Genomic DNA, 17750 nt, shown 5'->3' on the forward strand with positions numbered 1-17750 from the left:
TAAACCTTACTTCTAAACCTAACCAGTTACCACCCTAAACCTAACCATAGCCCTAAACCTAACCAGTTACCACCCTAAACCTAACCAGTTACCAGCCTAAACCTAACCATAGCCCTAAACCTAACCAGGTACCACCCTAAACCTAACCATAGCCCTAAACCTAACCAGTTACCACCCTAAACCTAACCATAGCCCTAAACCTAACCAGTTACCACCCTAAACCTTACTTCTAAACCTAACCAGGTACCACCTAAACCTAACCATAGCCCTAAACCTAACCAGGTACCACCTAAACCTAACCATAGCCCTAAACCTAACCAGTTACCACCTAAACCTAACCATAGCCCTAAACCTAACCAGTTACCACCCTAAACCTTACTTCTAAACCTAACCAGTTACCACCCTAAACCTAACCATAGCCCTAAACCTAACCAGTTACCAGCCTAAACCTAACCATAGCCCTAAACCTAACCAGTTACCACCCTAAACCTAACCATAGCCCTAACCCTAACCAGTTACCACCCTAAACCTAACCATAGCCCTAAACCTAACCAGTTACCACCCTAAACCTAACCATAGCCCTAAACCTTACTTCTAAACCTAACCATAGCCCCAAACCTAACCAGTTACCACCCTAAACCTAACCAGTTACCAGCCTAAACCTAACCATAGCCCTAAACCTAACCAGTTACCACCCTAAACCTAACCATAGCCCTAAACCTAACCAGTTACCACCTTAAACCTAACCATAGCCCTAAACCTTACTTCTAAACCTAACCAGTTACCACCATAAACCTAACCAGTTACCACCCTAAACCTAACCAGTTACCACCCTAAATCTAACCACTGAGCTTGAAATATTCTTTGTCCTCATGGGGATGTGGGAAAAGTCCCCACAAGGGAGAATTCTTCTTATTTTTACTGTCCTTTTAAAATCCATTTGGGGATTTTAGGTCCCCACAAGGATAGAAGAACCAACCCACACACACACAGTGTGCACGTAACAAACACACACACATAATCCCAATTTCAGACAGACACACACACACACACACACACACACACACACACAGAGCTTCTCTGTCCTAGTTACAACAGACAGTGTGAAGCGCTATTACTAATCCCCGATACCTACTCAGTCAAAAATAACAAAACCCGTTGATGGGTGACTGTGCTGGTTTCCCTCAACCCAGGGTTTCTGTTAGGAAAATGTGGCACGGGACATTTTGACCGGCAGCACTTCAATTTACCGGACATTTTGAGAAGTTCACCGAACCCAAATGCATCGGGTGCGTAACCTGATAAGGGCGTCCAACCACGGTGCTCAGAATGACAGACCTCAGATTATTAGATTATGGTAATTCATATTAACAGAACATGGAAGTCCAGGATGCAACGATGTGCTCTGTCCTAATATTGATGCGCACTCTGTAGACGTGAGAGTAACTGTCCACATTTGCTTTTCCACCTCTAAAACAAGATGAGTAACGAACAGCAAAATCACGAGACTATCCCCCTATAGTAGACCTATTGGTTAGTATGTCGAGAAAGAAATGGCCTACTCCAAACAGATTCAGGACAGTTGTGGGATGATCGATTCCCATTCACAACCAGTAAACCTCAGCTACATGTAAAAAACGTTGACCCAATGAGTCTGATGCAACACTATAGAATGTTTATCTTAAAAAGTTGATCACCTATTATTTCTTCACATTATAAGCCCAACAATGCGCACAAGGGCAGTAGGTTATGCACAAAGTTCGTTCCACAATGCAACTAGTGGGAGAACACCATTGTCAAAAGCGCACCCCACATGCAAGCGACAGAGATGAAAATATCCGTTAGAATTTTTAAAGAGGAGAGGTCTTAATATGCAACAATGACCATGGGTTGCTACTATGACAAGGATTGTGCCTTTGGCTACTGGACAATGAAAGAAAGTTTATATAAAATAATTTCCTCCACGGATATGGTCTGATGTTGGCTAGGCTACTTTGAAGCAAGGTAAGACATGCCTCATAATGTGTAGTAAAACTTCCAGGTTTCAAACAATTAAGTATATGTTTACAAAATGCATACTGCCCCGAGCGCATTGCTCGGTGAACAAGATGGCGCCGGAGAACAAGGCTGAAGTTTTACGTATTCCTGACCAATTGTTGTTGTTTTTTTTCTTTGCGTTGTTTGTAACTTATTTTTTAAAACTTTGTACATAATATTGCTGCTACTGTCTCTTATGACTGAAAAATAATTTCTGGGCATCAGAACTGCAATTACTCACCACGGACTTGCAGAATCTATTTTTTTTTCCATTAACGAGTGCAACGTGAATGATCTACTGCTTTCCCGGGAACAGGCCCAGATCTCCGTCATTTGCATGAAGAGAAGGTGGAGAAAACGGGGCCAGAGGGCAGGCTGCCTTCTGAGAATTCATAGGCGATCGAATAAACCCCCACTTCCTTCCATTCTGCTAGTAAACGTGCAATCTTTGGAAAATAAAATTGAAGATTAAATTGAAGATTAAACGACCAACGGGCCATTCAAAACGGTGATATCTTATGCTTCACGGAGTCGTGGCTGAGCGAGGTAGAGTATCTCATGATAAGCTGTAGACCACAATATCGCCCAAGAGTTTATCGGTATTTTTCGTAGCTGTCTTCATACCTCCAGACTGAGGCTGGCACTAAAACTGCACTCAATGAGCTGTCTATGAACAGTCTACAACTAGGGTGGCTGGAGTCTTTGACAATTTTTAGGGCCTTCCCCTAACACAGCTTGGTATAGAGGTCCTGGATGGCAAGAAGCTTGGCCTCAGTGATGTACTGGGCATTTCGCACTACCCTCTGTAATGCCTTGTGGTCGGAGACCGAGCAGTTGCCATACCAGGCAGTGATGCAACCAGGATGCTCTCGATGGTGCAACTGTAAAACCTTTTGAGGACCTATGACAAATCCTTTCAGTCTCCTGAGGGGGAAAAAGGTGTTGTTGTGCCCGCTTCACAACTGTCATGGTGTGCTTGGACCATTCTAGTTTGTTGGTGATGTGGACACCAAGGAACTTGAAGCTCTCAACCTGCTCCACTGCAGCCCAGTTGATGAGAATGGGGGCGTGCGTGGTCCTCTTTTCCTGTAGTCCACAATCATCTCCTTTGTCTTGATCACGTTGAGGGAGAGGTTGTTGTCCTGGCACCACACGGTCAGGTCTCTGACCTCCTCCCTATAGGCTGTCTGGTCGTTGTCGGTGATGGTGTTGGAGTCGTGCCTGGCCGTGCAGGTATGAGTGAACAGGGAAGACAGGAGGTGACTGAGGATGCACCCCTGAGAGGCCCCTGTGTTGATGATCAGTGTGGGGGATGTATTGTTACCTACCCTTACCACTTGGGGGCGGCCCGTCAGGAAGTCCAGGATCCAGTTGCGGAGGAAGGTGTTACACCGCTGCTACTCTGTTAACATCTATGCGAGGTCACTTTAATAACTCTACCTACATGTGCATATTACCTCAAATAACTGGTGCCCCTGCACATTGACTCTGTACCGGTACCCCCCTTTACATAGCGAGACTATGTTATTTTACTGCTGCTCTTTTAATTACTTGTTACTTTTAATTCTTATAGTTATGATTTTTATTTTATTTTACTACATTGTTGGTTAGGGGCTCGTGAGTAAGCATTTCACTGTAAGGTCTACAGCGGTTGTGTTCGGCGCATGTGACGAATGAAATTTGATTTGAAGGGGTGTGTGAAGCCTGCCCTCCGTTGATGAAGCCTGCCCTCCGTTGATGAAGCCTGCCCTCCGTTGATGAAGCCTGCCTGATGTTGCCTATGCATTTGCTGTTTGAGATGCTGTAGCAGCAGCTCACACGCTGTCTTGACAGATTGTATGCTCAATATCTGTATGCTCTGTATCTGTATGCTCTGTATCTGTATGCTCTGTATCTGTATCCTGTACACATGATAAATATACTGTACACTCTCGCAAAATTTAAAAAGGATTATTTTCGCAATGGGATTTATTCTTCTTCTCCTGGACAATTGTCCGGTGACAATTTTAGTTATCGGCTTTAAAAAAAATACAAATAAATGGGCCAAAAGCCGTCTATTTCCGCCCCATCTCAATCATAACATAACATATGACAGTTTCTCTCTGTTTGACTGTACGTCTAGCGAAGATGGTCCCTGTTTCTCTTTGACCACTACACAACCAATCACGACCAACCGGGTCTAAACGGAATTGCAACACAACCAGTGACGTTGTCTTTGTCTAAACTGAGCTCATCTGCTTTTCATTTGACGAAACCCAGAATACAGGAGGATTCAGTTGGAAATGTACTGTACTAAATATGTAATCTGTGTCCTTACAGGAAAACACTACATTGAGTTTATGCCGAGGTTTATACAGTTGTCTTAACAACAATAACATAGACGTTCATCTCCACAGTGTGTCTCCCTTGGTAGTCACTGGTCACTCTACACTCCAACGGTTCTATTTTAAGACTGTCAGTTTCCCTTTGAAATGGCTCAGAACCAGAGCTATATAAATACTTTTTTTTAATGTCCTCTTTCCGCCCTCCTCCTCCTTTCTCTTATCTCCCTCCCTCCCCATGCCGATTTGAAGGAGCCTTACTGTAAGGTGTGTGTGTGTGTGTGTAGGGTTGAAGGGTGGTGGGGGGAACCGATAGCTTAAATCCTCACATGGTGCCCTTTTGATATTTAAACCCACCCCAAGAGGATTTTGGGTAAGCTCTACCCCTTTGGGGGGCCACACCAAAGGAACCAGGCAACGGTACACCAGCATACGACCACGAGTCAGAGGTGAGAGGTCAGAGATTGGTGCGTCTGAGGTAGAGGTCGACCGAATATGGTTTTTCAACGCTGATACCAATTATTGGAGGACGATACCGATTAATCGGATGATTTTTATGTATGTATGTAGGTAGGTAGGTAGGTAGGTAGGTATAATTACAACAATACTGAATTAACACTTTTTTTTAACCTTTTTAATATAATAAATCAAATCTATTTATTCTCAAATAATGAAAAGTTTTCAAATTGGTTGAAATAATGCAAAAACACGGTGTTGGAGAAGAAAGTAAAAGTGCAATATGTGCAATTTATAGGACTATTTCTCACTATATAATTTGTATTTCATATACCTTTGACAATTGGATGTTGTTATAGGCACTATAGTATTGCCAGCCTAATCTCGGGAGTTGATAGGCTTGAATACATAACCAGTGCTGTGCTTCAAGCATTGCGAAGTGCTGCCGGCAAACGCAGGAAAGTGCTGTTTGAATGAATGCTTACAAGCCTGCTGCTGCCTACCACCGCTCAGTCAGACTGCTCTATCAAATATCAAATCATAGACATAATTACAATATAATAAACACACAGAAATACGAGCCTTAGTTCCCTGATTCTACCAAATGAATGACCTATCATTTCGAGAGTTTATTCTTTCAGTGAAATACGGAACCGTTCTGTATTTTATCGAACGGGTGACAACCCCAAGTCTAAACATTTCTGTTACATTGCACAACCTTCAGTGTTATGTCATAATTATGTCAAATTCTGGCAAATGTAATCACGGTCTTTATAGGAAAGAAAGGTCTTCGCACAGTTCGAAATGAGCCAGGTGGCCCAAACTGCTGCATATACCCTGACTCTTCTTGCACTGAACGCAAGAGAAGGGACACAATTTCCCTAGTTAATATTGCCTGCTAACATGAATTTCTTTTAACTAAATATGCAGGTTTAAAAAGATATACTTGTGTATTGATTTTAAGAAAGGCTTTGAAGTTTATGGATAGGTACGTTGGTGCAACGATTGTGCTTTTTTCGCGAATGTGCTTTTGTTAAATCATCACCCGTTTGGAGAAGTAGGCTGTGATTTCAATGCTAAATTAACAGGCAACGCAGGACAAGCTAGTTAAACTAGTAATATCATCAACCATGTGTAGTTAACTAGTGGTTATGTTAAGATTGATTTTTTTTATATAAGATAAGTTTATTGCTAGCTTGCAACTTAACTTGGCTCCTTTCTGCACTCGCATAACAGGTGGTCAGCCTGCCATGGATTGCAATGTAATCGGCCATAATTGGCATCCAAAAATGCAGATTACCGATTTTGTTATGAAAACTGGAAATCGGCCATGCCGATTAATCGGCCGACCTCTAGTCTGAGGGTAGCAGTTGAGTTTGACGCCTGAGTGTAACAATACATCCATACTGTATAAAGGGAATAGGTTACCATTTTGGATTGAGAGTATTAAGTGACTCTGGACAGGTGACAGATAACTAGACACGGTATAGAAGGCTGGCTTGCCGCCATACAGACAGACACGCAGTGATGTTTGTTATGAATCTGCTGGTTGGAAGCTGTGTGTGTGTGTGTGTGTGTGTGTGCAGTTGATTAGTATTTTCTGTCCTTGGTATAGAATAGCTGTATGTGTGTGCCTGGTAGTAATGAGGTGTGTGTGTGTGTGTGTGTGTGTGTGTGTGTGTGTGTGTGTGCGCGTGCGTGAGGGAGAGTCAAAGAAGAGCTGGAGGGGAGAGTCAAAGAAGAGCTGGAGGGGAGAGTCAAAGAAGAGCTGGAGGGGAGAGTCAAAGAAGAGCTGGAGGGGAGAGTCAAAGAAGAGCTGGAGGGGAGAGTCAAAGAAGAGCTGGAGGGGAGAGTCAAAGAAGAGCTGGAGGGGAGAGGGAATGTGTTAAAGGAGTGGGGGACTCTCACTCTTACTGACAATGACTCTCCCTGCCTTACTCCTGATCACGAACCACTACCTCCGAGGAGAAACGGGGAGGGAGAGGGGAGGTTTCCTGAAGGTCAGCTAGAACGATTGAGGAAATGCACAAGAGGGAAGTTGAAAGGTGGGGAGGTGCGCAATCATGTGTCTTGGACGCAGCTTGCTTGTATGACACAGCAAGGTTACAAGTCCCATGATGGTCTCTGTTACCAAGGGAACCACATTGCAACTGCCTCTTAAAGCTGCAGTCGGGTATTTAAATCCCCTCCAACAGCCGTGATATCACAGTTTCGTCCCATATTCATTCCTTTCTCTACTAGAAGCCATGGTGGGGAATGTAGGCGAAGGCTTTTGTATCGTAGTTGGCGAGCCCTATTTCACTGCTGGCACTTAGATCACATTAACACGCGTTTCAAACGTCAAAATAGGTGAAAACGTAAGAATAAATATCAGTGAGAGGAGCGATTGGATTAGCATACATTTAGCTGTTGGCTGTTTTGGAACAGTAGGATCGACTATAGTACGTGTCACCATTTTTTTTTAATATGGTATTTTGTAAAGGTGCCATGGTATATTTCTGTGGTATTTCAACAGGCAGGGGGCTAAATGTCTGCCGTGTGACTAACACTCCCGACACACTCTCACAGATAGGTCCCATTTTATGGCAGACAGGGATTCTTTGTGTTTTTACAAGTCTTGTCTGACCCTTGTGTAGAGAGAGTGAGAGAGAGAGAGGGAGAGAGAGAGCATGTAAAAAAAGAGCAAGGTAGAGCGACCGAGAGAGATGGGGGAGGGAGAACGACACAGAGAGACAGACCATTGTAAATACATCCCATATGCTTATTTATTTCCCCTTTTTGTCATTGAACTATTTGCCCATCGTTAACAACGCTGTGTGTAGACCGATGACATTTGAAATGTCTCCTATTCTCTTGGAACTTCTGCGAGCGTAATGTTGACTGTAAACTTTTTATTGTTTGCTTCACTTTTTGTTTATGATCTACTTCATTTGCTCTGGCAATATTAGCATATGTTTCCCGTGCCAATAAAGCCCTCGAATTGAATTGTGAGAGACCGGGGGGGGGGGGGAGAGACGCCGTTTATAGCTGGGGTTTATGATAGCAGTGAGTGATGTCTCTGTCAGGTTGAGGCCTCATAAAGAGACAGGTAGTCAATGAGAGAGGTAGACATTATTATCTCAGCCTAGCAGAGCACGGGAGGGAGCTGTGCTGGTAAAGGGTACGGGGCCTGTAGTCACAAAGTAACTCCCGAAAAGGAGTGCTGATCTAGGCTCAATTTAGCCTTTTTTTTTTATTTTATTTTTTTATCATCAATGAATAAGATTATACGGCCAGAGAGGACCTGATCCGAGATCAGCATTCCTACCGTACTCAGAGACACTTTGTGAATACGGTCAGGCGCCGGACCGTCGGGCAGACTTGCTCTCCGTTCAAGAGACTTTATTATGAACTTGGCTTACGAGGGTTTATTTGTTTCGGGGACGGTCTCTTCTAAAAAAAAATGTAGGTGTTCGGAGGTACTTTATATGAGTAATTAATGGAAATGTTTCATGATGTGAATATTCATAATCGCTTTAGGGGTATCATGAAACATTCATATGTAACAAATTCCTGTATGTAAATGCGGACCTATAAGTCAAATAAAACGATTGACAGGTAGGACCATGTCCTTGACGACCTACCTTGTCATCCCGAATCCTTCATCACGTTTCTTTTAATTAAAGTTGAATAAATGATTTGTACACACGGCTCATCAACATTCAGCACAATGGGGAACGTCTGATGTTAAGGTCTGGATCGTGTTTTCTGCTCAAGACATTTCTCTCTTCTGGGATTGCCGTGGTAAACCCTGACCTCCTGTCCATATCAGCATTACTACCTCACCAATGGAAGGAATCCAGGCCTTCTGTAACCAGCGGTATGATTTTCAATACGCCACTGCTTATAACTAAAACCGTAAGTTGAGTATAACTATAAGACATCGAAGATGTGTCATTCTATCCAGTTTAGGGCTCCAGCTATGCATTTGGTTTGTTAACTTGTTAGCTAAGTGGCTAGATGTCAAGATCAAACTTCTTGGTTACTGCAGAGATATTCAATCCCCTCCTGGATCAAGATCCCTGTTGCCTAAATAGTTTTGTGTGTAAAAAAGTAATAATAGTGCCCCCTGTGTGCACTTCCGGTAATACCATATATCCCAGTATGGTACAGAAATGGTATGAATATCTTACCCTCAAGGAGCTAGGTTGACCCTTACCCACAGGGGGCTAGGTTGACCCCTTACCCACAGGGGGCTAGGTTGACCCCTTACCCACAGGGGGCTAGGTTGACCCTTACCCACAGGGGGCTAGGTTGACCCCTTACCCACTGGGGGCTAGGTTGACCCCTTACCCACTGGGGGCTAGGTTGACCCCTTACCCACAGGGGGCTAGGTTGACCCCTTACCCACAGGGGGCTAGGTTGACCCCTTACCCACAGGGGGCTAGGTTGACCCCTTACCCACAGGGGGCTAGGTTGACCCCTTACCCACTGGGGGCTAGGTTGACCCCTTACCCACTGGGGGCTAGGTTGACCCCTTACCCACTGGGGGCTAGGTTGACCCCTTACCCACTGGGGGCTAGGTTGACCCCTTACCCACAGGGGGCTAGGTTGACCCCTTACCCACAGGGGGCTAGGTTGACCCCTTACCCACAGGGGGCTAGGTCTACTAGAATGGTTTGGATCTTTTCCACCTGACCTGTCAGAGGGCAAGTTGTTGTCTCGAGAAGCCGACCCTAGGCATCAGTGACTAGGGCCTGGTTTTTGGCATAGAGGAACTACATCCCTGCCTTAGTCTCTACTTTATCAGCTTGATTAAAATACAATATGGTAGCTACTAAGATGCAGGTCAGAGGTTATTTTTAATGAGTGCATTTCACAAGAGGCTTAAATGTATATATATATTAAAGTTAACAAATTCTTATTTACAATGACAGCCCAGGAACAGCGGGTTAACTGCCTTGGTCAGGGCAGAATGACAGGTTTTTACCTTGTCAGCTCGGGGATTTGATCCTGCAACCTTTTAGTTACTGGCCCAACGCTCTAACTACTAGGTTACCCGCCGCCCCAGTTCACTAAAACCACTGCAAAGGTTTTGCCTGCAAACTTTGGTCTTGAACCGGGACATTGTAGCAAGTCTGCTTGGTGATTAATTTTAATGTGTTTTTTTTTTTTTTGAGGCGAATTGTCTGAAAAGGACCCACCCCAGAACAGTTTTTTTCCCCCTGTTAACAAGAGAGAAGGTCCATCATTGCCAAAAGGGTCCATAATTGAAACCTAGTCACTGTCGCCTAGGGTCTGGGTTTTCAAGACTCGGTAAGTTGAAGCTAGTATTACCACATTATCCAATCCTGATTATACATTATCCAATCCTGATTGGCTTAATGTGACTAGAGGTTACGGGTTAGCGCCTGAGGGTTGGTTTGCAATGGAGCCGACGTTGGTGTCTGTCTTGTCCACTAACTTGTTGTTTATGGCAGTCATGACCCTGCTGTGTCCAGGCCACATTAGCAGAGCAGCGATTAGCCCTGCTGTCTGTCTTTTATCTCTCCCTATCTCTCTATTATATCTCTTTTCCTCCCCCTGCCCCACTCCCATCCCCTCTCCCTCCCTACATCTCTCTGCCCAGGCCTATTTTAATTTAAGTTGTGTCTCAGAGGCCCCAGATGTGAATAATTCAACACACTGACCTTCTGGGCTGGACTGTTCAGTTGGTGGGAGGAGGTGGGGTGGGGGGAGTGGAGGGTCGAGGGGTGGGTGAGGTCTAGTCTCCATTTTCAGTCTTTAATGTAATATTTTGGAAGCAGTAGGTGCGGTTGTGTCTGAGCTGTGCGGTAGGTGCGGTTGTGTCTGAGCTGTGCGGTAGGTGCGGTTGTGTCTGAGCTGTGCGGTAGGTGCGGTTGTGTCTGAGCTGTGCGGTAGGTGCGGTTGTGTCTGAGCTGTGCGGTAGGTGCGGTTGTGTCTGAGCTGTGCGGTAGGTGCGGTTGTGTCTGAGCTGTGCGGTTGTGTCTGAGCTGTGCTGTCGTTTCGGGGGGTTTCTGTAAGCATCCCACAATGCACTTGTCTGAGGTGGATTTAATTTAAAGGACTATTGATTTACCTTTGGCGTATTTTTTTGTTTGTTTGTTCAGCTGTGATGGACTGTAACGGCAATTGGAAAAGCGAAGAAAATATCCCGTCCTAATTCTGTTAAAAATCGACTAGTCAGCGACAATGTGTCATAACCTAAACGTTAGATTAACCATTATGGTAATGTGATGTGGTTTTCTGTACGGTACCTTCCTCGTAGTGACCGTGTGTTCTCGAGTGACCTGTGCATTTTGCTCAGTCTCTCTCTCTCTCTCTCCTGTCTTATTCCAGGCTGTTTAACCTGACCCTGAAAAAGCTGATCATGTTGAAGGAGCTGGACAAAGACCTGACGTCTGTGGTCATCGCTGTCAAACTACAGGTACTGCTTGACCCGAGATCACTATAATACACTGTTTCATTGAATTCTACCCATCTCCACCCCACCTCTTCTTCTATTCAATGCCCAGCATTCCTCAATTCCATCTCTCCCTCCTCTACTCTCCATCACTGGTCTCTTGTTCTTCTTATACTCTGTCCTCCCCTCTCACTCCCCTGTTCTCCCTTTTTCCATCCTTTTCACCCCTCATCCATCCACCCCGTCTGTCTCTGTTCATAAAGGCTGATTGTTTGGACTCTGTAGTACGTCAATGATCATCTTTAACCAGATCTATCCTCCCTCCATCCCTCCTCGACCTCTTTTTATTCTGCTATTCATGATCCGACCCTCCCTCCCTCAGGGTTCTAAGCGCATCCTGAGGTCCAATGAGATCTTGTTGTCTTCAGCGGGACTGACAGAGACAGACCTTCAGCTCACCTTCTCTCTACAGGTACAATACTACTACTACTACTACTACTACTACTGTTACAGATACATTAGGGCTGGCCTTGCAACTGAGACTATTTACATAGGAACGGGGTCACCACTCACCCCCGACCAGGTCAAATATTCAGGTGTCCTGGACCTATTCAGTAAGGGATCAACACCGATGTTCTGTACATTGCCCTGAAGAAGGCACAGTGATGCCGAAACGTGGTTGTTTAAAATATATATATATATTTTTAAATGTATTACCTGATGTGTTACTGGGAGGTTACACATTTGGAGTGTGCAAGTCTCTTTTTTTTTTTTTTTACCTTCCAGTTTATTCTCCGTTTTTCAGCACCTCTACACTAAATCATTTTCTCATGGGCCGGATTTTTAATTTTTTTTTTACCGTACGTCAACAGTTCGTCAGCTCTTGGCGGAGTTCATTTTCATCTCTCTCTAGGTTTTATATTATTATCTGTCCCAGAGACATCCGACTGTCCCATTTATCTGAATCAGAAACGAGTAGTCCGCAACGCTGTGGTATAGCAACACAAATACACAAAAACAGTCCTGTTTTATCTGAATCAGAAACGAGTAGTCCGCATCGCTGTGGTATAGCAACACAAACACACAAAAACAGTCCCGTTTTATCTGAATCAGAAACGAGTAGTCCGCATCGCTGTGGTATAGCAACACAAACACACAAAAACAGTCCCGTTTTATCGAGGTCAGTTGTTTCTGTACGTGGGTAACGGGGTTATTACAGACTGCAGAACTGGGGTGATTTAATATTTTCAAGTCGGTTGAACTCTCCGTTGAAGGTTGCTGCGGAGCGCTCCGGTCACTGTAGGTTAGTCTGATTTTGGGGGGGGGGCGGGGGTTACGAGATGTGACCTGTCACATCACGGAGTCAGAGACCGGTCGCAGAACAGGAACGTTACTCAACACTCTGATTCCATATCTGTGTAATTTATACAGTCTAACGATGAGTCTGTCATGGTTCTCTCTGTGTGTGTACCCTCACAGTACCCCCACTTCCTGAAGAGAGACGCCAACAAGCTTCAGATCATGCTGCAGCGTCGCAAACGCTATAAGAACCGAACCATCCTGGGCTACAAGACACTGGCGCTGGGTCACATCAACATGGCTGAGGTACGGCGCTAACCTCTGTTTAAAAAAAAAAAAAAAAAAAAAAAAAAAAAAAAAACATTTATTCAACCTTAACCTCTAGTCAACATCATTATTCAATTCCTATTTCATCTCCAATCATCCTTGGTTCAACGTATATTTGATCGATCTTCACCACGCCTTTACAAGTCGCACAGAAAGGAAATGGGCTCCTGCCCTGAGGGCCATTCTGGCTCAGATGAGGGTACTTACTTTACGTAGATCTACCTTATCAGTAGCTAACAGTTGGTATTTAACGTCTATTTTGCCTTTGGCTAACCTCTGTTCAACCTTCATTCAACCAGCTACACCTTTAATCAAGTCTTTAGTAAACCTCAGTGTAGCCACAGCACTCTGTCACGACACTCCGTGTCATTCTGACACGCTCGACGCTCTACTCTGGCAGTGTTTTTGAAGTTTAATAAAAGAACTGCGTTGTAGCTGCTGCATTGTGTGTGTGCGTGTGTGTGTGTGACTGCTGCCTGTGTAATAGGATGTGTAGACTTCATTAACACAGCCAGAGTGTGACCAGACTGCAGAGAGAAAGGGGGAAGAGAGCTGATACTGTTCTGAACACCAGCCTTTGTACAAAATATGTGGTGATCCCTTTCTGTTTCCCTCTGTTTTCTATTTTCTCTGTCCCGCTCTCTCTGTCTCTGTCTGTCTCGGTCTCTCTCTGTCTCTCTCTCTGTCTCCTCTCTCTCTGTGTGCTCTCTTCTATCCCTTTGTCTTCACTCTCATCTTTCCCCCTGTTTCCATCCCCCCTCCCATGTCCAGGTGATGCAGCATCCCAGTGAGGGGGCCCAGGTGTTGGGGCTCCACAGCCAGTTGAAGGATGCCTCAGTGCCCGTGGCGGAGGTCAGGGTCTACTCCCTCTCCAGCCAGCCCATTGACCACGAGGGACCCAAGGCCAAGATGTCTGGTAAGGGATCTGTCTCTCTGTGGCTCTCTGTGTCTGTGTCTCTCTCTCTCTGCGCTCCATCCCTCTACTCCCTCTTAGACTTTTCCCCTCCTCCCTTCCTAACCATTAATGCTTCCTCTCTCCCTCTCCTTCCCTCTCTCACTTCTCTCTCTGCTTCCCCCTCTATCACCTCTCTCTCTGCTTCCCATCTCTCTCCAGATCGTTCTCCAGACATTGATAACTATTCTGAGGAAGAAGAGGAGAGCTACTCATCAGAACAGGAGGGCAGTGACGACCCGATCCACGGCCAGGTGCGTGTGCGTGCACGCGTCTTTTGTCCTGTCTTGTTTGTGAAGCAGAGATACCTGGAGCCCAGGGGATGTGAAGAGGAGGAGGGAGGGAGGTGATAGAGTGAGAAGGAGAGGAGAGAAAGCAGCAAACAGACAGAATGAATAGATAAGGAGAGGGGGACATGGCTCGGGGAGGACAGATGAATAGAGTGAATGGAGGTATGGAAGGGGCGAGGAGTGAAGGAGAGGACTAGTGAAAGGATGGCGGGAAGGAGGTCACGGTTGGTAGGGTATAAATAACCTGCTGTGAGTGTGTGTCTCATGCTCTGAATAACTCTCCAATCCTCCCCCCTCTCTCTGTGTCATCCCTCTTTCTCCCCTCCCCTCCACTTCTCTCTCTCTCTGACAGTATCTGTATGATGAAGAGGATGAGGTGAGGAAGAAGAAGCCCCGACGGAAGCTCACCTCCAACGCTTCCATCACTAGAGTGAGAAACCTTTCTCTCCCTCCCTCCAATCCCGCCCATCCCTCTCTCCCCCTTTCACTCCATTCTCCTGCTTTCAAACCTCCTCTTTACACCTCCCTCTATCCCCCTCTTTTTCCACCCATCCCTCTCTCCACCCCTCCCTCTATTGTTCTCCCTCCTTTGTCCTTAATTCTGCAATCACTCTGTTTCTCCCGTTCTTCTTCAATGTGTGTAATTACATTTCCCAAGAGGCAAACAGACGATTCTGAAAATATATCCAAGCACACACTCCCGCACACACACTCCCGCATGCACCCACACACACACATACCCGCACGCACGCACACACACACACACACACACACACACGTGTGCAGAATGAGGCCATGGCTGCACTAGTCACTATATATGATAGAATTCACTGTAAAACAGCTGAGCATCATTTGTCTTGGACTGCAGCAGCATCTTAAATGATCTGTTCTCTGGTCAGTTGATATTCATATTCATTCAAGGGTTTGTAGATGGGTCATTTTCAAAAGGCACCGGGCGGAAGACAATGGACTGACACGGGGGGGGGGGAGGGGACCACCTATGCTCGTTCTATAAGAAACGCTTGTTTTGCGCTAATGAATTCGAACCAGGTCTATAGAGAAATGTGCTGTTGCTTGACAGTTGTCCACGATCTCGATGTTTCTCAGAACACTTAACCCTGAGGGAAAATAATAGTTGTCTCTCTTACAGCAACCAAACATCAAGCAGAAGTTTGTGGCTCTGCTGAAAAGGTTCAAGGTTTCTGATGAGGTAGGCATCTCGCTTTCGCTCCTTCTCTCTCTCTCTCGCCTCGTCTCTGTCTTTCTCTCTCAATTCAATTTCAGGGGCTGGGAAACAATTGTTGACATTGCCAAAGCAAGTGAGATGGATAATAAAAACAAGTGAAATACACAATACAAAATGTACAGTAAACATTAAACTCACAAAAGTTCCAAAAGAATAAAGACATTTCAAATGTGATATAATGTCTATATGCAGTGTTTTAATGATGGGAAAATAGTTAAAGTACAAAAGGGAAAATAAATAAACATAAATATGGGTTGTATTTACAGTGGTGTTCTTCACTGGTTGCCCTTTTCTTGTAGCAACAGGTCACACATCTTGCTGCGGTGATGGCACACTGTGGGATTTCACCCAATAGATATGGGAGTTTATCAAAATGTTGTTTGTTTTCGAATTCTTTGTGGGTCTGTGTAATCTGAGGGAAACGTGTCTAATAGGGTCATACACTGGGCAGGAGGTTAGGACGTGCAGCTCAGTTTCCACCTCCATGTTGTGGGCAGTGTGCACATAGCCTGTCTTCTCTTGAGAGCCAGGTCTGTCTACAGCAGCCTTTCTCAATAGCAAGGCTATGCTCGCTGAGTTTGTACATAGTCAAAGCTTTCCTGTGTACTGTGCCACTGTGTACTCTCTGGACAAATAGCATTCTAGCCCTACTGTAATTCTTTCTAATTTGTCAAATAATTCCCTTTTTTTCATGATTTGGTTGCTGCTAATTGTTTTGCTGTCCTGGGGCTCTGTGGGGTCTGTTTGTGTTTGTGAACAGAGCCCCAGGACCAGCTTGTTTAGGGGACTCATCTCCAGGTTAATCTCTTTGTCGGTGATGGCTTTTTTGTATTTTGATAATCAGCGAATATCTGCCTAATTCTGCTCTGCATGTGTTATTATATATATATTTTTTACGTTGTACAAGGAGTATATTTTTTTTGAAGAGTTCTACATGCATGTCCCCGAATTTGGTGTTTCCCGTTTTGTCAATTCTTGGTTAGTGAGCCGACCCCAGACTTCACAAACATAAAGAGCAATGGGTTCTATAACTGATTCAGGTATTTTTTTGCCAGATCCTAATTGGTATGTCAAATGTTATGTTCCTTTTGATGGCATAGAAGGCCCTTCTTGCCTTGTCTCTCAGATCGTTTACAGCTTTGTGGAAGTTACCTGTGGCGCTGATGTTTAGGTTGAGGTATGTATCGTTTTTTTGTGTGCTCAACAGTGTCTAGATGGAATATGTATTTGTCATTCAGGCAACTGGACCTTTTTTGGAACACCTATTTTGTCTGGGCCCTGAGATTTACTGTCAGGGCCCAGGTCTGACAGAATCTGTGCAGATGATCAAGGTGCTGCTGTAGGCCCTCCTTGGTTGGGGACAGAAGCACCAGATCTTCAGCGAACTGTAGACATTTGATTTCAGATTCTAGTAGGGTGAGGCCGAGGGCTGCAGACTGTTCTAGTGCCCTTGCCAATTTGTTGATATATATGGTGAAGAGGGTGGGGCTTAAGCTGCATCCCTGTCTCACCCCACGGCCCAGAGCAAAGAAATGTGTGTTTTTTTTGCCAATTTTAACAGCACACTTGTTGTTTGTGTACATGGATTTTATAGTGTTGGATGTTTTCCCCCCAATACCACGTTCCATCAATTTGAATAGCAGACCCTGATGCCAAATTGAGTCAAAAAATGTTTTTAAATCATCAAAGCATGAGAAGACTTTGCCATTGTTTTTGTTTTTTTGTTTGTCATTTAGGGTGTGCAGGGTGAATATGTGGTCTGTCGTACAGTAATTTGGTAAAAAGCCAATTTGACATTTATACATTTCCTTAGTGAAAACAATGTAATGAGCGAGTCTGCTGTTAATGATAATGCAGAGGATTTTTCCCAAGGTTGCTGTTGCCCACGGTAGATATTGTGGTCAAATGTGGCTCCAGTTTTGTGGATTGGAGTAATCAGTCCTTGGTTCCAAATTTTTGGGAAGATGGCAGAGCTGAAGATGATTTTTAAGAATAGCCAATTGGAATTTGTGGTTTGTATATTTTCATTTAATTTAGGATACCTTCAACACCACAGGCCTTTTTGGGTTGGAGGGTTTTTGTCCTCTAGTTCATTCAATATAATTGGATAATCCAGTGGGCTCTGGTAGTCTTTTAATAGTCGATTCTAAGATTTTGTATTTGATCATGTATAATTTTTTTGCTTTTTTTGGTTTATCCATACATCTACGTTTTGGATAGATAACTCTTTGTGTGTTGCAATTTTCCCAGAAGTATACTGTATACGGTTTAGGTTTTCTACTGTCAAGTTTACACCTTCACTATTACAGTGAAACATTTTGTCCTCGAAGTTGTCGAAAAGGAATTTAATTTGTTGTTGCCTAATTGTTTTTTTGGTAGGTTTCCACACTACTTTCCTTCCATTTATAGCATTTCTTAA

The 17750-nt window shown here is 44.5% G+C and overlaps 1 protein-coding gene across 1 annotated transcript in view; it reads left to right on the forward strand.

The window, feature by feature from the left end:
• LOC135516180 (phosphofurin acidic cluster sorting protein 1-like) overlaps positions 1-17750 on the forward strand; it is a 54261-nt gene that overhangs the window by 18672 nt on the left and 17839 nt on the right. The window contains exons 2-8 of the mRNA XM_064940277.1: positions 11154-11241; positions 11600-11689; positions 12697-12822; positions 13615-13759; positions 13958-14049; positions 14438-14515; positions 15236-15295. Coding sequence (XP_064796349.1) covers positions 11154-11241; positions 11600-11689; positions 12697-12822; positions 13615-13759; positions 13958-14049; positions 14438-14515; positions 15236-15295 — 679 coding nt within the window. The remainder of the gene's footprint in view (positions 1-11153; positions 11242-11599; positions 11690-12696; positions 12823-13614; positions 13760-13957; positions 14050-14437; positions 14516-15235; positions 15296-17750) is intronic.

Source organism: Oncorhynchus masou, chromosome 27 (assembly GCF_036934945.1).
Source record: "Oncorhynchus masou masou isolate Uvic2021 chromosome 27, UVic_Omas_1.1, whole genome shotgun sequence".
Classification (NCBI taxonomy): Eukaryota; Metazoa; Chordata; class Actinopteri; order Salmoniformes; family Salmonidae; genus Oncorhynchus; species Oncorhynchus masou.